This window comes from Caenorhabditis briggsae (assembly GCF_000004555.2).
Source record: "Caenorhabditis briggsae complete genome, chrX, whole genome shotgun sequence".
Taxonomy (NCBI): Eukaryota; Metazoa; Nematoda; class Chromadorea; order Rhabditida; family Rhabditidae; genus Caenorhabditis; species Caenorhabditis briggsae.
Window position 1 is genome coordinate 14,261,431 of NC_013491.2, and position 22,563 is coordinate 14,283,993.

At 37.0% G+C, this 22,563-nt stretch overlaps 10 protein-coding genes across 10 annotated transcripts; 7 read left to right on the top strand and 3 right to left on the bottom strand.

Annotated features, from left to right (window-relative positions):
• Positions 1–43: 43 nt before the first annotated feature.
• Positions 44–1,321, bottom strand: CBG27863 (the record flags this gene model as incomplete). Its single annotated transcript, XM_045240087.1, has 4 exons — positions 44–64; positions 455–631; positions 767–899; positions 1,158–1,321. The coding sequence occupies 4 exons, from the start codon at positions 1,319–1,321 to the stop codon at positions 44–46; spliced, it is 495 nt and encodes a 164-aa protein (XP_045097861.1).
• Positions 1,322–3,058: 1,737 nt separating this feature from the next.
• On the top strand, positions 3,059–3,394 carry CBG27864 (the record flags this gene model as incomplete). Its single annotated transcript, XM_045240088.1, has 2 exons — positions 3,059–3,282; positions 3,313–3,394. The coding sequence occupies 2 exons, from the start codon at positions 3,059–3,061 to the stop codon at positions 3,392–3,394; spliced, it is 306 nt and encodes a 101-aa protein (XP_045097862.1).
• A 1,250-nt stretch (positions 3,395–4,644) lies between these two features.
• Positions 4,645–5,165, top strand: CBG27865 (the record flags this gene model as incomplete). The annotated part of the gene is made up of 3 exons (XM_045240089.1): positions 4,645–4,748; positions 4,781–4,972; positions 5,111–5,165. 3 exons carry the CDS (start codon positions 4,645–4,647, stop codon positions 5,163–5,165), a joined length of 351 nt encoding a protein of 116 aa, XP_045097863.1.
• A 2,469-nt stretch (positions 5,166–7,634) lies between these two features.
• CBG27866 lies at positions 7,635–7,697 on the bottom strand (the record flags this gene model as incomplete). The annotated part of the gene is made up of 1 exon (XM_045240090.1): positions 7,635–7,697. One exon carries the CDS (start codon positions 7,695–7,697, stop codon positions 7,635–7,637), a length of 63 nt encoding a protein of 20 aa, XP_045097864.1.
• Positions 7,698–9,095: 1,398 nt separating this feature from the next.
• Cbr-rgs-2 lies at positions 9,096–11,917 on the top strand (the record flags this gene model as incomplete). The annotated part of the gene is made up of 6 exons (XM_045240091.1): positions 9,096–9,102; positions 10,553–10,565; positions 11,028–11,034; positions 11,226–11,481; positions 11,526–11,530; positions 11,681–11,917. The coding sequence occupies 6 exons, from the start codon at positions 9,096–9,098 to the stop codon at positions 11,915–11,917; spliced, it is 525 nt and encodes a 174-aa protein (XP_045091467.1).
• A 742-nt stretch (positions 11,918–12,659) lies between these two features.
• Positions 12,660–12,911, bottom strand: CBG27867 (the record flags this gene model as incomplete). The annotated part of the gene is made up of 2 exons (XM_045240092.1): positions 12,660–12,812; positions 12,891–12,911. 2 exons carry the CDS (start codon positions 12,909–12,911, stop codon positions 12,660–12,662), a joined length of 174 nt encoding a protein of 57 aa, XP_045097865.1.
• A 232-nt stretch (positions 12,912–13,143) lies between these two features.
• On the top strand, positions 13,144–13,224 carry CBG27868 (the record flags this gene model as incomplete). The annotated part of the gene is made up of 1 exon (XM_045240093.1): positions 13,144–13,224. The coding sequence occupies one exon, from the start codon at positions 13,144–13,146 to the stop codon at positions 13,222–13,224; it is 81 nt and encodes a 26-aa protein (XP_045097866.1).
• A 331-nt stretch (positions 13,225–13,555) lies between these two features.
• Positions 13,556–13,591, top strand: CBG27869 (the record flags this gene model as incomplete). Its single annotated transcript, XM_045240094.1, has 1 exon — positions 13,556–13,591. One exon carries the CDS (start codon positions 13,556–13,558, stop codon positions 13,589–13,591), a length of 36 nt encoding a protein of 11 aa, XP_045097867.1.
• A 1,819-nt stretch (positions 13,592–15,410) lies between these two features.
• On the top strand, positions 15,411–20,143 carry Cbr-pgp-12 (the record flags this gene model as incomplete). The annotated part of the gene is made up of 13 exons (XM_045240095.1): positions 15,411–15,494; positions 15,539–15,697; positions 15,744–15,841; positions 15,888–16,038; positions 16,068–16,201; positions 16,253–16,615; positions 16,651–16,939; positions 16,993–17,825; positions 17,896–18,316; positions 18,365–18,727; positions 18,770–19,011; positions 19,149–19,893; positions 19,943–20,143. 13 exons carry the CDS (start codon positions 15,411–15,413, stop codon positions 20,141–20,143), a joined length of 4,083 nt encoding a protein of 1,360 aa, XP_045091468.1.
• Positions 20,144–21,002: 859 nt separating this feature from the next.
• Positions 21,003–21,999, top strand: CBG27870 (the record flags this gene model as incomplete). Its single annotated transcript, XM_045240096.1, has 4 exons — positions 21,003–21,277; positions 21,324–21,408; positions 21,451–21,570; positions 21,697–21,999. 4 exons carry the CDS (start codon positions 21,003–21,005, stop codon positions 21,997–21,999), a joined length of 783 nt encoding a protein of 260 aa, XP_045097868.1.
• Positions 22,000–22,563: the final 564 nt, after the last annotated feature.

Genomic DNA, 22,563 nt, shown 5'->3' on the forward strand with positions numbered 1-22,563 from the left:
TCACTCAGTTTTTGAAATCACTTGTCAGCAGGATGAATGCTCTCTATGAATGGTGTTCATGGATCTGGAAGTTAGTTATTTTTTGTTTTGAGAGTTTAGATGAATGTTCTCGAAATGTTCTATTTGATCGTTAGGACACTTGCCAGCTGATATTTAAAAGATCACTTTTAGGCTCTAGCATTTGCTGTAAGTTTGGTTCTCTGTCCCATCACTGTTATTTTTCAAATATCAGACCCATTTTCGAATCTAGCCTCATTGTTGTCTTCAATCTGGGTCAATATTATCATTGAGAGAGCTCTTGAGGCCCTATTCAAGGCAACAAACAGCACTTGCAAATAGTCGAATTTGCATCTGGAAGCGATCGACGTCAGCAAGTCAAGTATGAGCGGAAAATATCTTGTATTCGGGAGAGCACAGTGACAGGTGCATTAGGCTAATATAGGAATATACTTACTTGAAAACCTGCTGCTTGGTACATCACACGAGCTATTTCGTCGAATTGAGAACTATTAAAACTTGATCGAGACCGATTTTCATACGGAAGATTCGTCGAACTTCTTTCAATGTGCTGTTCGGAAGCACGTTTGATGGCTATGATCGACGCTTTGATAGACTTATGGTAATGTTTTTTCTGATTATTTTTTCCTGTTTTCAAATTATTATTAAAACATCTATCAAGTTTAATTTTGTAGCGACTCAAATCTTTTATATTTTTTAATTCAAAAATCTCGGGGAACAGAAATTTCATTTTTAAAGTGACAATTACCTGCTTTCTCTGCTTGATGAAAGAACCAAGAACTCCAAGATCATTGAAAATGAAAAAAAAAAACAGAAACGGATCATTTCTCCCACTGTGAGTAATAATGAGAACCACACGTGTTCCGTATTTTCTCAGAAAGCTCAACACAAAAAATTTTTTCATCTGTTCGCGTAGTGTTCATTGTTGTTTATCACGTTACACGGCGAGTCCCGTTCTCGGGGCGCCTATAATCTCATGTCAGAAGAAAAAAACTCGTTGTTATCAGAATCTAACCACTTCTGATTTTCGCCGGTTGCCTTTTTCTTCTCAGGGCTGTCATTTTGCCTGCTCCAGACATAGCAGCTCACCGAATCCTGAAGTCTAGAATTTTCCGATTTCTGATTTGACATTGCCACACTCCCCCTTTTTTCTCTTCGGATTGTTCTCAGCCAGCTTCATACTTGAGTTATACTGAGAGCTATGGCGTTGAGTTTTATCTCCGATGACGGTATGTGCCACAAACATCGTAAGACCAATCGCAAAAAGTTCAACATTTGTGAATGGCACATCTCCCTCAAACATTTCTTCGAGGATTGCTGGTAAGTTCTAGAAATATTCCTAACTTTTATCTAACTTACCTTGCCTATTTATTCCTGTCGCATATTCCGATTTTGTTTTCTTCCGTTATTAACGTACCGTGATTTGACAGAATAGTTTAAAAAACGATATTGCTTTTAGAGAAGTTCAAAACAGGTATTTTTCAAACTACCAACTAGGGATATAATTGGTAGTTGAAAAAAATTTCTTGGCTTCACTTAGTCAATTAGGTAGACAAATTCATTACAATGAGGATCGGTCGACCTTTTTAAAATTTCGAGAATTAGAAGTTTTCAAAATTAGTATCATTTTTTTACAGATTTAAACTACTTTTAAACAGTACTTGTCAACAAAATGTGCAGAAACATATTTTCCATGGACTTTAGACCTTTTTGATAATTATTAAGAGTCTGGAGCTCGGCTTTCAAGTCTCCGATCATTTCGAAAATTATGGAGGATGTAAAACAGACATAGTTCAAAAATCTCGTGTTCACAGAATTTTTGAAAATTCCTAGTTGTTCAGCTTTTTGCCGATTTTCGAAACCCCCCCCCCCCCCTTCTTGGCACTTTTTATACTGAAAATTAGAAAAAATTCGTATCTCTCAGGATTTGGCAAATAGCTGGAAAACTACGAATTTTCGAAAAATTCTGTGACTGTAAAGTTTTCCATCTAGGTCTGTTTTACAACCTCCAAAGTTTTTAAAGTGATCGAAAACTCCATACACCTGAAAATGGTCAAAATTACCGAAAATCAATTGAAAAATTTGTTTTCGTATTTTTTTACCGGTACTGTATATCAAAACTTTGAAAAAAACCTTATCCTGTGAGTAAGTAATAATAATCCTTGAATAAAAAATAATCAATCTAAGGACAAATACGGAAAAAAAAGCGAGGGATACAAATATGATCACATCTAGCAGTTAAACAATAAAATCCATCTGATCTCGAGACTTCAACCTCGCGAACAAATAGAATTTGACACAATTTTGATTTCTCTCCTTTTCTAGTTATTTTGTAGTAATCAGCTGAGTCCAAAAAACTGAAATTTCAAAGAACCACGGATACTGGAAAAATGAAATTTAGTTTTTCATCCAAATTTTCCCGATGAGTCATTTTGAGAACTTCAGCGCAATTTGAATGTTGTTCATAACAGTCACCGCTCTCTCCTTATCACGAAAAAACCCATCAATCTCAATCAATTTTTTAAGTGGGATTTCAATTACAAACGGAGTATCCCAATGTTTCAAAACAATTCTTCAATCACACCTTTTTGAAAGTTCCACAACCCAACCCTGATCTTCGTCTCACTTCACCTAGCATTATTCACTGATAAACAGTGTAACCTTGTGCGCATGATTATCATCGAAGCGAAATCAAGCATATCTTCTCGAAGAATTTCAGCGTTTTTCTCTTCTTTTGAAACGTGAAAAATTTTCCCCACTCTTCTTGTTTCTTGCATTGTGCTCTCATTTGGATGCACCCGCTCCGCCCATCTTCCCATTTGTGTTTGTCAACCTGACCTAAACAAGAGAAGAAGAAGAAGAAAAGGAAGCGCACGAGAAACGTTAGAAATTTATCTCTCGCCCTCCTAGTGTCATCCGGAGTATCCGAGTATTCTATTCAAGGTGGGGGTGACAAATCAGTAGTCATCAACCATTCGTCCTGGCCTCCAGCAGGCGCTTGATCCCCATTTTATCTCTACTTTACTATTCATATATTCTAATGGCAAACACTCGAGTTGTAAATACTGGTGGTGATTTTGTTCGGAATCCAAACCTACCGGATCCAGAACAGCAAGCCACTACATCAAATAACAGAACGGCTGACGCCAATCGCGCGGCTGATATTAATGGAGGAGGGGGGCTCTCGTCGTTTTTGAATCTGTTGTCATGCTTGCCAATTTGTGGAAAAAAGGCGAACACTACTCCAGTAGAAAGTATGGAAGAGTAAGTTCATTTCAACCAACCTGTATTGAGGGGAATTGGAGAGTCTTTTTTTAGTTTTGTTAAATTAGGTTACAATCAATTTATCGTATTCAAAAATCTTTTATTTCTTTGAACCTAGCTTCTATCCATTTCCTCAATAGTCATCGTCCACTGAAACATATTCAAATCTGTTGCACTGTTTTTGTGTAACTGTCACAAGTACAATCCTCAGAATCATCTTGTATTATCGTCTTTGGTCGCATCATCCGATAATGATTGGCTCGATTCAGCATTTTATTAGCTTTATTTTTTGTTTATCTCAATTTTTGCATGCTCAAAGATGTGCATACAAATACAGCCCAAACATGGTTGCTTGAGATTCATTAGTAAAAGTGCATTTTTCAACAAAAAGGGCAGAATTCGTTTGGGAAATATGAGTAATCACAAAATTATCGAAGAAGGGAGACAGGAGATTTTTGAGAGGTTTTTGAAAATAGGGTATGATTTTTCATGTGAAAGATTACTGTACGTTTATACTCTTATAACAAATGCGCTAGTACGAACCTTCAAAGTTGTGTTCGAGTTCAACTCATCTTGGACCCCATACTGTGCATCCAATAAGTTTAGGAGCTCTAAATTTCTGCAGTCCGGAAAAAACCAAAACATTTATTGAAAATTTGTGAATGCAGTTTGATTTGAAATTAAATGACCCGGGGGTATTAGTTTTGAGTATCCCATCATTTTTCGCCAAAACTGAGATTATCAATTTTTCGTTCCGAAATCATACTGTAGCATTAAATTTGGAGAAGTGCTACAAAAACTTTGAACCATACAATGTTTTTGTAAAATTTAGACATCATTTTATATGAAGCGAGAAGAAGGTTATACGGTGAATTTATGAACCAATCTGTTCACTCTCTTATTCATCATGTGACACTCTAAAGCTAACCAGTTACCGTAGGAATATCCCCATTTCGGATGATCACCGATTTTACGAAACTCGCTCATGTCAAATCGGAATATTTTCACGAAACTTTTTCAAGCAGAATAATCATTTTGAAGAAGATGATATCTTGAGATAAAAACTGACTCATCACATAGTTCAATGTGTCGCGGTACACAGAAAAAATTGGAATCTTTGAAAAGACCAGTTTTTCTGTAAACGAGGGACAGTTACTAGATGAATTCGTAAAGAATTTCTCATAAAGAAAATAACGTTCTGAAAATGTGGAGCAGAGTACGGAAGGACTTTTTGTAGGATCGATATCCGGAATATGGAATAAGATCCTGTCTGAAATAAAATTAATTGATCTGGAACGGAAAAAGAAAAACGGCCATCTCTACTCTCTTTTCTAGGTTTTTTCCACCTCAGCGCTGCGTAAAATGGCAATAATTATTCAAAAACACTTCTACACGAGCCACTTCTCGCAAAAACAAATTCACCTGTCTCCCGCCATCCCGAATGCTCACTTTCTCATTTTATGTGAGTAAAAACCCAAGAAAGGTTGGTTGAATCCAGCTCATATCTATCGATTTTCGGCTATCAAAAAGTTTTTTGTATTCTGTGGATAACTATGGCTCATTCATGTTTCTCGCGAAACTTTTCGTGCCATCCAGCAACGTTTGCGGAGATTCGATCGGATCCACATCCGGCTCTTCCTTTGTCACGAACTCCATCTCCACCTCGATCAAGTCTATGCTCCCAGTTAATGTAAGAGAAAAAAATGATCAGAAATCTTTTAACAGCGCCAAATAGGATTATTCAATGAATTAGATTGGAGCGGTTGTACTAGTCTTGCCAACGAACGAATATTTTTTTCAAGGTTCTGTGTTCTGTTCGTATTTTCAGTAAAACGAATGACAAAACAAGGATAAGAGAAAAATCTAATTCCATGGTAGATTAGAAAGGATCCTGGATTTTCTCCCGTTCCAGATCGTTGAATTCACACCATTTTTTTCAAGTTTTTATAATCTATTAAAAAATCGATTCTCTGTTAGTTTGCGTTTCCCGTTGAGCTAATTGTTCAGCTAAAAATTTAGATTTTCATAGTTCTCCTTCTTAGACCATAAAACCTATACAAGAACATAGGTTTTTAATTACTTCCGTTTTTAGAATTTGAATTTATCCATGTCATAAATTTTTTCTGCTGCCGGATTTGAATGGAGAAACTAACGATACATAATTTTTTTTGCAAAAAAAAAAAAGAAATTGAGTAACGGAAACTGGCAATCGTTTTTGAAATCGATATGGAAACTGTCGCGCCAAACTTTGCCCTCCGTTTGATGTTTGTTCTATGCCGCCGCACGGACGTTAGTTTCCAATATACTGAATCGAACTGTCTGCCTGCCCCAATTCACTTTTACACTTTTCATCTTTCGATTCAGCCACTTGGATGTTGTTTTTTGGAACCTATAAAATTTTAGAAAGGCGGTTTCATGGTATGAAATTGTGATAGTTTCATCAGAAAACAAACTTTAAAAGAGACGCGTGGTACAACTGATTTGTGTTTGAAATTTCGATTGAACTTTGTTGCCAATTTTCGAAATTCGTAATCTCGATAAGCCCATCACAAGCTACAGACGGGAAAATATCAAAAAACCATTTTTTACACCTGAACGCACAATCGGCTTGCCATAATCGCTCCGACGATAATACATGAAAAGAATTACCGTTAACACTCTAATAGAACGCCACCCAACCCGTCAATTTTAAGCCCAGTATCTCGGTTCTATTGAAAAATATAAAACAGTACTCAATTGATAAAATGTTTATCTTAATCCCAGAAACATTTGATCAGTAAGCTACTTTTCGATATCTTTCACAGGAACCGAGATATTTGGGCTCAAAGTTGACGGTTTGGGTGACGTTCTATTAGAGCACTTTCGGTAGGCTTTTCGCAACCTGCAAATTTTCAGAATTCAAACTTTTCAACCTTACGAATTATTGCTTTTTGTTCTCCAGAAGTGTGTTCTGAAGTTTTTAAAAAAACCTAACTGTCTTAAAAACACTTTCCCATCATTTTTGCCCCGACATTGCAAAAGTGGATATCTTTTCCAGGTTCTTGGTATCGTTTGGATGATGATGATATGTAATGTGATAGTCACTGAGACATTTCGGTTGTTAGCATAGCTCTCTTGCGGTGTGCTCCCATATAACTATCCAAATACTGTGCTCACATCACCCCCCCCCCCCTCTCCTTTCTCTCTCATTTTGATCCTATTCTCTCCCTCTCCTCCTCGTTCCAATCCGTTTCCTGACTCGAACAGCGAAAAATACAGAGGAAAACAGTTTGACTGTGTTTCTCGTCTGACCCTCTGGGTGCACTCTCATCTTCCCGATCCTTTTCATGTTTGTGCTGCTCCAGAGGTGAGGAGGCTTAAAGGAAACGCTCAAAAATATAGAGGAGGCGCGGAGACGAGAGAGGGGAATGGTCTTGCGGAAAGGAAAAGGAATCAAAAGGGGAGAGGCGGGCTCTCGGGATGGGGCGGTGAGAGCGGTGTGGGAAGGAGAACTAGGGGAGCTGAAGAAGAAGAAGGAGAAAAAAAAACGGCGAAGAGAAAAAAGAGTCCGTCACATACTCTAGTCTCTCTACACACTACACCCATCACCACGTCTCTCCTTCATTTTTTTTCTTATATATTTTTGCATTGATTCCAAAAGCTCCTTGTCCCTCTGGTCTCCACTACTTCATCGTCACACAGTTGTCGTCACTAATAAGACTTCTGGAGAGTGAGGCTGAAAAAGAAACTCTAATCGCGTAAATCAGCAGGTTTTGAGGAGAGGTGGTTTCACACTTATGCGGTTACTCTCGTGTGACTGTACTTTTATGGGCCAAAAACACAGGTGAGCTTGATATTCTAAACCACGTGGGGGATAGCTTTAAATCCTTATTTTTGCAAGCTTCGTCGTAAAAAACTAAAGCGCATGTATACTTCTATTTTGTGAATTCAAGTTCAACATATTTATCAGGTACAAATCCCTACATACACATTCCTCCATATCCATCTCACTCCTCCCCTTTTGCTTCTGCCCTGAGTTCTCACGAGAGACCTCTTGATCTGACAGCAACTTCCATTCCAAAGTATTATATCTTCTATATCCTGCGGTTCTTAACTTTCTTCGTGTACTATCGTCGGAGCGACTATGGGTAGCCGATCGTCCGTTCAGGTGTAGGTGGACAACTAGATTTTTTTTTTGTACGTAACGAGCTCATCAAGAACAGGAATTTCAAAAAAAAGGTCAATCGAAATTTCAAGAAGAAAATCACCTGTACCATAAGATTGTTCTCTGACTAAACTATCATATTTATGTACCTTGAAACATTGCCTTATGACTTGAAACATACATTTTTTTCGAAAACCATGATAATCCTTCAAAACGTATCCGTTGTTTTCTTTATTCGGAAACAACAGAAATAAAAACATTGGAAATTCATAACCCAATGCGAGGAGTCCTCGTTGTTTGTGAGGGAGCTCTAAAACTTGCAGAAAAACTGATGTTTTATTGCTTTTTTTGCGACAATGCTCTTTTTTTCTAGTGACGTATCTCTTCTAAAAAAAAATCTCATTCCGGAAAACAGTTCGCGTGTGTTAATGGGCCTTCTTTAGAATCCCTCTTTTTTTTTGATAGACTAGTTGAGCAATCAAACTTTATCTTCAGAAAATTTTGCAATTAATCATTTGTTTCATTTCTTCCTTGTTCCGCTCATACCATCCCATTGTTTCCAATTTCCAGGTATAGTTCTGATTTGTTAGTCAATGGAAAAGAAGAAAAGCAGCCAATGGTGTCCGGATTTGTGGTATGATAAGATATTAATCAGAAAATAGGAAATTCATTAATTCCCTCTATTGTTAACAACAGATAAACTTAAGGTTAACAGGGAGAGATTACCATTGCTGAAATTTAAAATCACTGAGGAAAGATAAAAAGATTAAGCGGGATTTATCAAAGCAGAGTCTCACTGCCTGGCACATGAAGTAGATTCTAATTGTACGTAGAGACACTCCCATCCTTTTCAGACTCTTTCCTCTTGTCCTCTAGCATTTTTTCTAACTAAATATTCCATATCAAAAAAGCGGCCAGAAAAACGACTTCTAGAAAAATATCGAGCAAATTGCTAGGTGGGAATCAGTCCCACGAAGCTGCTCGTGATCTCGGAAAGTCACCACTTCCCACCACCATTCAAACTGATATCAAAAGTCAGAAACGTCTTATATTCTTATTCTTTAACTTTTATTCCTAACATCTGAATTAGAGCATCATGTCAGACGAGTCAAATTCTTCTGGCCCTTTATTGATCAGAAAAGTTTTTGTGGCATTCTCTGGTTGCTGTTGTTGCTTCAAGGGTCGTCGAAAGTAGGTTAATGAATGCATTATCAAATAATTTCAAGCATTAACAACATCCTCAATGAACACCGGACTTGTTTTTCAGCGCTCATTTGTATGCTTATTGTGTACATCTCATATCAGAACCCCACCCCTCCCTCTACTATTTCATTCAGCTACCTAGAAGAGCTGTTAGATAGAAGATAACATCTTCCAATTATAATATCTGTCAGAAAAACATAAACACTTTCCATTCATTTCATTCATCTCTCTATGCCGTTTCAATCGAAACTCGCCGTGTGGTTTCGAGCTTATACCAGATTTCGAAGGTATAGAATTTCAATTTTGTGACCATTTCCGTTCAATTTTTTTCTTTGAATAATTTCAAATCAAGTTGTAAGGACCTTGATTCTTCACTCCACATTTCTGCTTTAGTAAATATCAAATTTCAAGTTGCTCCTCCGTAGGGTAGACTCTTACTCTCTCGATGATTTGAACTCATTGAACGATGCAATGTTTATCAAAGTACATAAATCAGATATTAGAACTTTGAACTCAGCAACGTCTCCTTATAAATACAAAAAATGCCGGATCCTTATAGATTTGAATGTCCTGAGAAAATAATTTTATACTTTTAGAAACGGTATTAATTTAATTACAGCGGGAAAGCCCTTTCGGTAGCTGTCTTGAATTTTTCTTCGAGAAGTATCCGGTCCGGGTCCAAATATGAATTTTCCCATTGACGTCTTCTATCCGTGGGAGTTGAAAATGTTTTTTGTGTCCGAAAATTTTGATTTCTTGGCCTTACAGTACATCAGATGACATTGACCTTAATTCATTGAAAAGTCTAATACATCTCCCATGTTTTTCAAAAATTTTCAATTTTTCAATTCTCCAATCTTGCGAATGTCAAAAAATGCCATTTGCCCTTTGCTACCAATTTGATACATCTTCAATCAAGTGGCGTGCTAGCAGCGGGAAAAAAAGAGCTCATTCGTCTTGCTCTTGCCAATCCCATATGCTTGGCTTCTCTTTCATTCGCTAATATCCAGAAGCATATGACCGAAACGATTAATTCTTGACTCTGTGTCAAAGAAACACTACTAGCATAGACATCCTCTAATCCTATATTCCTAGCGCGTTTTTTATTTTGTGCCATCATCTCTTTCAAAAAAGTACACGTGAGAGAATTCTTCAAACACCTCCTTCAAAGCTTCTAATTTTCTCTTCACTTGGACACTAAAAGAAAAGAAAGGAGGGAAAAAAACAAGAAGAAGAAAAACCTATTCATTACGGACTTTTTTGCACTTGGACTGACTTTGCTCCGGCTCCGCCTATCCACTTTTCCTGACGGCTTCAACTAGTTATTTTCTGTGAAGAGAAGAAAAAATAGAGGAAAAAGAGAGAAAAAACAAGGAAAGAAGACACCCTTTTCTCATTTTTTTTTTCCTTCTCGAAGCAAGCCTTTTCCCCATTTTTTCGCCTGGAGAGCAGAGAGCCACATCAAATCCAAATCCAAAGCACTTGCGCTTCTGTCACTTCTATATCAATTATTCATCGACATCCACTTCATTCATTCGAAGTTGAATTCGGGGGGAGCCGTCGATTCTTATTCCGCTTCTTTTTATTTCTGAAATTCCCAAAATTGCACTCGTGACTTTCCCGCTGTCGAAATAGGGTTCCTGTGTAATTGTGGTGAAAAAATGGGAGCAGTTCTGCGGAACTGTTTTCGAACTAGTGTTGAGTGAGTTGGGTTGAATTAATTGGTATTCAGGAATCATTTACTTTCAAGTTTCATATTTTAAATGTATTTTCATTTTCAGCGGAAGCGTCTCAGTAGAAAGAAAACCTGCAGACAACGATGGCCCGTAAGTTATTTTTTCTTTTATTTGAGCTATAGCTGATTACACATTGGCGTGAGAAATATAACAATTTTTATTTTGATTTCTACTGTACACATTTGAGCGAGTAAAATTTTGTTTTTCCACTGCTTTTTTTTATTGTGGCGGTGGTAAAAATTTTATGATTCATTTTGTGGAGGAAAACAATAATAATGACTCCAGATTATGGTAGAATCAAAAGTTGATTGACGCGAATCCACTATAATTTTGTTTTGTATCCGAAAATGATTTACTACGGAGGGCTAGATTTTTTTTCCGTTCCAAGTACAACAGGTGAATCTAAAAACAATGGAAAAAATTTTGAATTCATGAAAAGTAACGTAGTCCTTCGTAAATGACAACGTCACTTAACGAGAAACCAAAAAAATTAGGAAATCAATCATATTATACCACGCTACTGATTAGATTTTTTCCTCCCGATGTTGCCAAGGAATTGGCTCGCCATTGACAAATGTATTTTTAGATGCATACTTTACAACTTACAATTTTGAATGGCGTGTTCAAAAAATACAACATGTCTATGAGAGAGTGTACATGAGTGCTACTGCCAATAACGTGAACCAAGGGGCCACGAGAAAACAAAAAAGAGAAAAAAGCAATGCATATCACCTGAATAGACATGTTACGTCATTAACCAAATCGGACACACTGACAAAAACACCTGAGAGAGAGAGATTTTCTGGATTGATTGATATACACTTTGAGCACATTGAGCAATAAAAAAAAATATAGAAGAGCACAAAACCTGTCTGCAAAATCTATTTTTGTCAGAAAAAACAGATAACAACGTTCCGCATTCTTCCAGAGTCACCTACGAAGTCGTCTACGGATGGTCTCTTTCGTTTGAAAATCTCATGAAACATCGCTGTAAGAAAAATTCCAAACTTCTCTCTCTCTCCAATCATTTAACTAATTATTTCCAGCTGGACAAAAGTACTTCGCCGAGTTTCTCAAAGGGGAGTACTCTGATGAGAACATACTTTTCTGGCAGGCGTGCGAGGAATTGAAGCGCGAGAAGAACGCGGAGAAAATTGAAGAGAAGGTTAGTATCATCTCTTTTTCAAGGATGAGTGAATAAGCCTCCGTCGGTTTTATGATGGATTAGTAGATAGAACATTCATAAAGTTCAAAAGCTCAAGATTGCCATTAGTAATCTGGCAAGCTTCCATCGAACTTATCACTCTTTTTCCAGGCTCGCATCATCTACGAAGACTTCATCTCCATCCTCTCGCCAAAGGAAGTCTCCCTGGACTCACGCGTTCGTGAGATCGTTAACACCAACATGGGACGTCCATCGGCTTCCACCTTCGACGATGCTCAGGGACAAATCTACACTCTCATGCAACGCGACAGTTACCCACGTTTCTTGGCCTCGCCAATCTACAAGGCCTGCGTTGCCAACTTTGGAGTCCAAGAGGAGGCCGTTTAAATTGATCGTCGGCACAGCAACTGGTACCAGCAACAACGTTTCCATCAATCCATAACAGTTCTTCCCATCTTGACCTGTTATTTTGGCTTCCACTTCTTTGTTTTAGAATAGTTTTGAAGGGGACTGTAACTTGATGTTTAGCACAATTCTGAAACAAAGTTCATCCAATTCTTCTCAGTCAGTGATAATCTGGAATAATTTTCGAAAACATTCCTATTCTGATTTTTCTCTGTCACTGAAATCCATGTTTCCGACATTTCCTTGACTGTCTGTTCACATGTACTTCTTTCCCATCTTGTACATTATTTGATTCTTCACATTTTCTATTCATGTGATTCATTTAGAACAACTTTCCATCAATTTCTTGCTGAAAATGCAAAATCTTCATCAGAATTTTACTGTAGTTTCTGCTGTAATTTGATTGAATTTCTGTAGCTTCTGTTGTAACTTGCTCTTTTCCTTTAATTCTTCTAATACCATTTGGATTATTCTCAAACTCCAAAAGTCCATGTTCTCAAAAACCCAACATTTCCATGTCTCCCAAAACAACAACTAGACATTTTCTCAAAAATTTTCTGTACACTTTTTCCTTGAATTCCAGAAATTTGTCCCTGGTAGTGCTCGTGTTATGCCCCTTCCCCACGGACCAACATCGAATCATCAACCAAGATTATTTTTCTGATTATTCTGTCCTACTGTACTCACACTTTTTCTTTTAAGCCCTGTCTCTGTTTATGTAATATCAAAAACCTTTCCAAAATGACGTCGTGATAGTTCGGACCACATACTTTTTCATTTCTTCTGACTTTTTCTTCACCGTCCGCTTTTTACAAGTGTCCCGAACTTTTTTGCTTGTAGGGTCTCCCATTTTATTAGACAATGCTCCGCTGAAACCCTTCGCCCATCATTGCTTCTCCCAAACCAAAAATGTGATACAAGACTTTTTTCTTGCTGTTTTGTCATGTTTATCTACATGTTCCTTCACCTGTCCCATTTTTTGTGCATCTTATTTGGTATCTTAGCCTTGCTGCTTGATCTCTTTCTCGTTTTCATTCTTTTTTCTCTCTCCATCCCAAAACAAAATCAAAATTTCTGTCGTTCTCGAACTTTTCCCTTCCTCCCACTTCTCTTTTTTCTTGTAGTACCATTTTTTTTTCAAACCGATGCTTAGTTGTTTTGATCCGGTTTTTTATATGTCTGTCTGAAAATTGTCAATAAATCGTAAAATGGAATTTCTAGGAATTTTTATGATGATTAAAAATCTTACAGTAGTCTTCTGCTACGTTTCAGACATTCTGATTGGTTAAAGAATACCGTGGGAAAATCACAGACACGCCTTCACATTTTTCAGACAAGTGCGGATGTTGACTTATCAGGAAATAATTAACACGAGAAAAGAGAACGAAATTCATTCTCAAAACGGATGTGATGTATGAGCAATGAACTTATGCTGATAAAAACAAGGAAGAAACGTTATGTGGATAGATTGGCAAGATATGTAATAAAGAGAGTATTCCGTGTCAAGAAAACACTCTTCTTCTGATTAGCTTCGTCAATAGAAGATGGGAAACTGATAAAAAAAAGAAAAAAAATAATGTAGTAGCCTTTTTTTCTGTTCTGGACGTAAAATCATTAAAAATGAATGAAGAATGGAAGGAAGAGGATAAAAAATGAAAGCGATGACAAAATATTGAATTTATTATTGTTCCTAGTTGTTCATGGAGTTTGTGTCGGGAGGACAGAAACAGTCTCATGGACGATAATATTAGTACAGAAGATCGAAAAACAAGAGAAAAGGGAACTTCAGGTTTCATGAACTCTTTTGAGGACAAATTTATTGAAGATATTTAAAAAAAAGCATAAAAATTAGAAATGGAAAAAAATACATTAAAAAACAAAGTTTGGTTGAAGAGAAAAATGGATTTCAAAGTCATTTTCAAAACTTTATAAAGCGTCAAATTCCATTTCAAAAGTCAAATTGAAACAGTCTCAATCAGTGGCAATGTACATTTTGAACAAAAAATCTAACTAGAAGTTTCTTTTTAATTTTGAATAGTTTTTAATAAAATTTTCTATTACTGAAAAAAACAAGAAATGTCAATTCTTGAAACGATTCGGTTGACGGACCCACTAAAAACCATGATTGTGGCAAAAAATGTCTGAACGGTCCGCTTTTAAAGTTTCAAATTGAACCTTTACGAATATTGTAGGCGCACAACGGAGAACTTCAAAAGATCTCGCCTCGAAATAATGAATATTTGTTTGAATTTTCCAAAAAATATGTGTAGAGCTTCAGTAAGTACCTTATGATCTTGTGAAGAACAATTTACGGTATTTTCGTAAAAACTGTTGTTTTTTTGCGTTTGTGTGAATTTGGATCAGATTTTGTTCCATAATAAAAACTTGAGTATATTTTCAAAAACAAAATTTTGAAAAATTATTATAGTTGTGCCGGCCATCCACAGTACAATAGAATCTTTGATACCGTATTTCCTCTAATTGAAGCCCATGGGCTTCTATTTTTCAACTTGTTTTTAGGAAATTACCAAAAACTGAAATCACCAGAAATTTTTTTAAATAGAAAGAAAATGTCTACAATAACCGAATAGAAGAACTGAACTGTTCAAACTGCACTAACTGAACTGTCCGTACGTTTGTTAGAGGATGCGCTTCTATGTTTTTAAGCACGTCAGTCAGATAGTGGGCTTCTATTAGACGAAATACGGGTTTAAATGTAATTTGTGTTCCAAGAAATAGATTGAATAAATCTCAGGCAAGTTCTTTTTTTTTCGTTCCCCTTTTTCCAGAGACGGTTTAGTGCTCTTCATACCACATCAAAGATACAGCTACAGTCAATCAAACTTTCAAAAATGAAACCAAATAGATCAAAGACATTAATTGTTTATTTCCGTTCAAGATAACAAAAAATGTTGCAAAAGTTTTATTACCAAAGTTAATTCTTGATGCTTTTTGCAATTCAAAGGTGTGAAAATCAAATTTTATCACATCATTATGTGCCAGTTTTTTTGTTGCCGACTGTTTTTGATGAACTCGCGAGATAGTGTAATGATATCAGTCTCTGTCAATGTTGTGCAATTTTGCGCTACTGATTTTTGTTGTTACGATGATCTCTTCCGCGAGTGAGAGATAGAAAAAAAATCGGTACGGAAGTCTGGAAGGGCACGAATCACAATTTTTTTTCGTCTATCAAGTTTCAGATCACCCTGTTCGCATTATTTCGAAAGTGATTTCCATACATTATTACCGACGATTTTTTTTTCTGGCACCCAAATTCAATCTAATTTGAATATCGTGTTTTATGTGCGATGTGTCCAACCTTTTTTCCAAATGATTTAAAAGTGCAGTAGTTTTTGAAATTCCAGCGTTTTATAATCTACAAACTTTTCAAGTATCTACAAACTCTACAAACTTTTCAAGTGTTTTCAGAAAAAAATCCTGGAATATTATAAAATTCTTCTGAGAAAGGTTAACTATGAAGTGGCGGAAGAATGGAGACGCAATCGCGCCAACAGATGTAATCGGAGAAGAAGTGGGGAAGAAGAAACAAGAAAATCAGGTAAGCTCGTTTCTTATTAATATTTTTGACCTGGATACATGCAGACTGTGGATCTGGAAGATGTGGTGTCCATCGATTCCGATGAGGAACCAAAATTTGTGTACGAGCCGTCACATTTAGAAAAGTTTATTAATTATATGCTATGCCGTGGAGATTTAGCCAAACGGGAGCTGTCTGTGAAACCAGTGACACTTTTGGGATTGGTATGTACAGTAGCTGCAACTGACCCAGAAATGAAATTCATTTCAGTTCCGGTTTGCTGAACGAAGGGACCATATCATTCTTTTGATCGGAATACTTCTTTCTTTTCTGTCCGGAGTTGCTCAGCCAGGTCTTGGAGTCATTGCGTATGTCATTTATATCCTAAATTCAAAGAAAACTGTATATTTCTAGTGGTGGAATGACCAATACACTGATTGTGTACAATGTCACTAGCCCTCAGTTTTTGGATAGTGCACTTATGAACGTCTATCTTTTCGGAGGCATCGGAGTTGTAGTTCTCATAATCAATTTCATTCAGGTATCCTATTCTAATCAAATTATTGTTTTCAATGATTCTGATAATATTTTTAGTATATGTGCTTTCAAAATGTTTGCATTCGAATTGTGACAAAACTGAGAGAGGAATACATCAAATCAATTCTACGTCAGAATGCTGGTTGGTTTGATAAGAATCACTCGGGAACGCTGACAACGAAACTACATGAGTAGGATTAAAACTTATTTAAATGAAAAATTATGAGAAAAAAGTATTTCAGCAACATGGAGCGCATTCATGAAGGAATTGGAGATAAGCTTGGAGTCCTAATCCGTGGTATCGTGATGTTTGGAACTGGAATTGTGATTTCGTTGTTCTACGAATGGAGATTGGCACTGATGATGATGGGCATCGGACCATTGTGTTGTATTTGCATGTCTTTGATGTCCAGAGTAAGGGATTGTTTTTCGAATATTCATAATAATGAGGTTTTAGTCAATGTCGTCATACACATCGAAAGAATTAGCAGACGTTGGAAAAGCTGGAAGTATTGCAGAGGAGTCGTTGATGGGTGTCAGAACAGTACAGGCGTTCAATGGTCAGGAAGAGATGGTTGGAAGGTGCAATATTTTTTTTCATCTTCGCATCGATGAAATTTTACCATAAATTCTGTTTTAGGTACACTGCTGAACTGGGAAAAGGAAAATCTTATGCGGTCAAGAAAGGATTGTGGGGTGGATTTTTTGGTGGAATTTTTCTTCTGATTCTGTTCACTTATTTTGGTGGTGGCATCTTCTATGGTGGTCAACTTCTTCGTTGGAAGATTATCGAAAACCCTGGAGACGTTTTCATTGTTGTGTTCTCCATGCTCATTGGTGCCTACTTCCTGGGTCTCATCTCTCCGCACCTAATGGTTTTATTGAACGCAAGAGTTGCCGCAGCGACGATTTATGAGGTTATTGACAGGGTATGTCACAAAAATTATGTAAAGTAGCAAACACATTTTGATGTTGTCTGCAGGTTCCTGAAATAGATGCCTATTCCAATGAAGGTCAAAAGATCGACAAGATTGTTGGAAGAGTAGTCTTTGAGAATGTGCACTTTCGATACCCAACCAGAAAGAAGGCAAAGGTTTTGAACGGATTGAATCTCACAATCGAGCCAGGAACGTCTGTGGCACTTGTTGGACACTCTGGATGTGGAAAGTCGACATCTGTTGGATTGTTAACTAGACTTTACGAACAAGAAGATGGAAAAGTGATGATTGACGGTCATGAAGTGAGAAATCTGAACATTGACTGGCTGAGAAAAGTTGTGGGAATCGTGCAACAGGAGCCTATCTTATTCAGTGGTACCATCCATAACAATTTGTTGATTGGAAATCCCAATGCAACTAGAGATGACATGATTAGAGTGTGCAAAATGGCAAATGCTCATGAATTCATTTTGAAAATGCCAAAGGGTTACGATACAGTAATTGGAGATGGTGGAGTGCAACTGTCGGGAGGACAAAAACAACGTGTTGCGATTGCAAGAACATTGATTCGTGATCCAAAAGTCTTATTGCTCGACGAAGCCACATCCGCTCTTGATGCTCAATCTGAAAGTGTGGTGCAATCTGCACTGAACAATGCGTCCAAGGGAAGGACCACTATTATGATTGCTCATAGACTTTCAACAATCCGTGAAGCCGATAAAATTGTATTTTTCGAAAGTGGAGTAATTGTTGAAAGTGGGACTCATGACGAATTGGTGGCTCTAGGAGGACGATATGCCGCTCTTGTTAAGGCTCAACAGTTCAAAGAGGCAGATGAGGTGGATGACGATGTTGAAGAAGACATAACAGCCAGAATGTAAGTTTTACGCCCTTTCAATTGAACATATATTCTTTTTCAATTCGCTGAACGAAAAATTGAGTTTCAGTGAGAAACAAATGCCATCAAGACAAGTCAGCTACCACGGCTCGTGTGTATCATTGGCCAGTGCGGATTTAGAAATTGGTTACGCCAGTGCTTTCAACAGCTTCAACCTCAAACAAGCACAGGATGATATAGAAAATGAAGATTTTGCTGAAGAAGTCCAGAGAGTAATGGAGGAGGATGGTGTTATTACATCTGGATACTATGATATTTTCAAAAATGCAAAAGGAAACTACTGGTATTTGTCAATGGGAACAGTTTTTGCTATCATGAGAGGCTCGGAACTTGCACTTCTAGCTATTATGTTCGGATATGTGTTTGAGGCATTTGAAAAACCTGATGCAGAAATGGCTAGAGAACTTGTGATCATTTTCATTTTATATGGATGTCTCGGACTCTATGTGTTCATCACCCAAGTTCTCAGTGTAAGTGCATTTTATTGAATTTTTATTTAATTTTCTGAGATACTTTAGAGCACACTATTCACAATTGTTGCTGAAAACTTAGGACTGAAATTCCGCGTTCAATCCTTCAAGAACCTTCTCTATCAAGACGCATCTTTTTTCGATAACCCAGCTCACGCTCCCGGAAAGCTCATCACCAGACTCGCAACTGATGCTCCAAATGTGAAAGCTGTCGTGGATACCAGAATGCTTCAAGTTATCTATTCTATGACCTCTATCACTATCAATTTGGTCACCGGTTACGCTTGTTGTTGGCAAATAGCTGTTGTAGGAACAGTAATGATTGCTTTATTCGCTCTGTTGATGATTAGTATGGCTTACAAAATCGCGAGAGTTAATTTGAAACAGATCAAGAGAGATGAAGCTGGAAAGGTGAGTTAAGGAGTTGGGCCAAGTCAACGTTAATTATTTCAGATTGCCATTGAAATCGTGGAAAATGTCAAGACTATTCAACTTCTAACCAGCACCGAGCATTTTTTGACTGAGTACACTACTGCTCTCGAGCTCCAACATAAAAGTGAAATGAAGAAAGCTTACATTCAAGCCCTAAACAACGCCATCTCCCAAACGTTCATGTATTTTGCAATGTTTGTCTGCTATGCGGTCGGAACTCCACTCATGTACAATGGCATTGTTGACCCAAATGGCGCCTTTCGGTATGTCGAAGATCGAAAAATGAGGGTGGTGGGTCAATAAGTAATTTTTCTTACTTTTCTCTAGTTGATCAAGATGTCTAGGTTAGAAAAAAAAATGTAGTATGATTTACAATAGAAATACTGAAAACCATATTCAGAGCAATCAATTCAATGATGATGGGATCAGTAGCTGTCATGCACTCATCTCACAACTTCCCTGAGTTTGTAAAAGCCAAAACAGCAGCTGGAATGCTTTTCAAGTTGATCTATAGAAAACCGAAAACCGGAGATGTTATGAAAGGAAATCAGTTGGATATCCGTGGGAATATTTTGTTTGAATCAGTCAAATTTTCCTATCCCCAAAGACCTTTGCACCCGGTTATGACTGATCTTCATTTTACTGCTCGCAACGGACAGACAGTTGCACTTGTGGGACCATCTGGAACTGGAAAGAGTACGTGTATCGCGATGCTAGAACGGTTTTATGATGTCTCTGGTGGTGCACTGAGAATCGACGGACAGGATATCAAGACTCTCTCCCTTCACCATCTCCGAACTCAAATGGCTTTAGTTGGACAAGAACCCAGATTGTTTGCTGGAACTATTAGAGAGAATGTGTGCTTCGGCTTGAAAGATGTGAGTCTAGATGATGAGAATCAAGTTATAAAAATTAAGAAACTTCAGGTACCAATTGAAAAAGTTAACCAAGCATTGGAACTGGCGAATGCGTCTCGATTCTTGGCAAATCTCCCGTCTGGAATTGACACTGAGGTTGGAGAGAAGGGATCGCAGCTATCTGGAGGGCAAAAACAGCGTATTGCAATTGCCAGAGCGTTAGTGCGAGACCCAAAGATCCTGCTACTAGATGAAGCAACATCCGCATTGGATTCTGAATCTGAAAGAGTTAGTATACATATTCTAAAAAGTAGAAAAAGGAATATAAATTTTTTAGGCAGTGCAAGAAGCATTAGATCGTGCTCGTGAAGGCCGCACCTGCATCACAATAGCTCATCGATTGTCCTCGATCCAAAATTCAGATCTGATTGTGTACATTGATCAAGGAAAAGTTCAAGAAGCTGGAAACCATAACCATCTCATGTCCCTCAGAGGCAAATACTACGACCTAATCAAAAAGCAAGATTTAACATCATGATAATAATTCGCTCATGTTTTTTTTCTATTTTACATATTGCTTTTTGTGCGGGTTGTCTAATTTGTTCTCGATTTATTATTTTTTACAAATTATATTGAAGTTTACTCAAATACCATTATCTATCTGATGCAAAATCATATAACCGACGTTCTACAGCTTACTAACCCATTTATAATGAAACTATAACAATCATCAATGTTTTTCGTAAAACAATTTCGAAAAAATCAAGAAAAATGGCACTTGGGATAAGGAAAATGGAGCTCAGGAACCGGAAACAGGAATGAATTTGTTTTAAATCACTCACAGAGTTTTTCATGAGGTATATGGTATTCTTATTGTGGCACTGGAATAGTCAATCAGTATGAACAAGAGCTTAAAATCTTTCAAATAAAACGCATTGTTTTGACGATTTCAATGAAGTTGAGTACATATTGATCGGATCTATTATCTCTTGGTTTTAAAAAATGTTGATCTTTAAAAAATGTTTCCTTGAAGGGGTGCACACTTTTCATTGACAATTTCGGGCATTATTTGCGTTTCTATTATTATATTACGCTTTTTTAAAAGTTTTTTATTTAATTTTATTTACTTTAAATTTAAAATCGAATTATCAATGTTTTCTGTTAGTTGTCAATGTTCTCAAGCTGTTTATTGACTATGTGAAGACGTCGTCCAATCGCGTGAAAAAAACAATGAGCTAGTCAATGAGTTGTAATTGCAAGAATGTCATCAAAGGTCTTCTTCAGATGCGTTGTGTATTTTTTCAAATTCCTATTTATATTACAGTTCCAAGCCGCCGGGATCCTATTTGTGACGGATAATCACAAATTCATTTTATACAAGAGTGCTAATCTGTACCATGGTTTTGTTCATGACTACAAAAAACTCAATTTCATACCCGGTAGTGAATCTAGCCTCCGGAATGCTCACTGCTGCTGATACCGTCAATAGGCTTTCCGATATACAACGTACGCTCTCCAACATAGAAAACACGCTTACCAATATGAAAAAACCAAAAAAGAAAGCTATACCTGTTCCACGTTCAGAAGAACCATCTCTAGATTTGCTGATGCATAACCTCACGGATGTTACAATTGGAACAACGCTAAATATCAAACTGTTTATCGGTGGACCGTGAGTTTTGTAGTTTCGCTATGGAAATCACTTTATCCTATTCCAGAATTGACCTATATCTTCACTCCACATCGATGTATGAATCTCCTGTGAACAGTCCACTTGTAATCCTTTTCCGGCCCCAACAAAAAGTTTGTCGCGGTTTCTTTCAACCCAATATTGTAATTTTTCAGACTATCGTTTTCAATTCCTTGGTTGCTGATCAATTCGACATTGAGGAAAAAAGAAACATTCCTATGACAATCCCCAATATTATTCAACTAGATATCCAGCTGCAAGAGACGGATATTGAAGTGAGTTTCAGTTTCCAACGTTTTTCTGTTACACGCAGTTCTTTCAGTGCACTATCAATAAGTTCTAGTACAAGTTTTTCGACTACCGCTTCAAATTCGACAGTCTTCAGTACCTCAGTGTCAGAGGAGCAAGTAAATTGTTATGCGTGGAAATTGTTTCGCCTCCTGAAGAAGGATCGGACTACGAAATTAACGATTCAATCGAAAACACCGAGTACCAGGATATGGTGGAAGGAAGTAATGAAGTCGACTATTCTAATGGGAATGAGTATCCTGAAGAAGATTAGGACAAGAAGAAGATTAACAAAAACCTACGACCACTATTCAAACTCACGCATTCTTAATTCAGTATATCTCCGAACTTTTAACAATCTTATTAAATACTTAATAAAAATTCTTTTCACTTCTCATAGGACTATTCTTGTATAAAGGCAAAAATCTCAAAAATTGAATTGAAATGCAAAAAACGCCCAAAATTATCCATAAAAGCCCTTCAAGAAAAAAAAGTTTTCAAAGACGAAGATCATAATAGAGCCAATTTATCGTTCCAAAATGTTAAAGAACAAGGTTGAAGTTGACTTCTGCCTAAAATACAGTATTTCACATTTTTGAATGTTTCAGATGTTGTTTCAAAAACGCATCATCTCTATTGCATCAAGGAAGTTTAGAAAAAATAACATAGAAATGAGCATAGAATCTCAAAAACAATACGGAAACTTTAAGATCAAAATTATCACTGAAATATTTTTCTGATTGATGACAAAAATATAAACTTTCAGAATGTTTCTACTCAGTGCCAGAAAATCTCTCAAACTTTCAATCGAGACAAAATTTGAAAACAAACTGACAAAATCTGACAACTGTTTTGATATAGCGTACGAAATGTACTTATTTGTCATTCTGTATTTTGAAATATTTAGATCAGAAAAATATACAGTTAGTAGTTGGTAGTTCCACTTACCGTAAAACCTCTAATAGAACGACACCCGGATC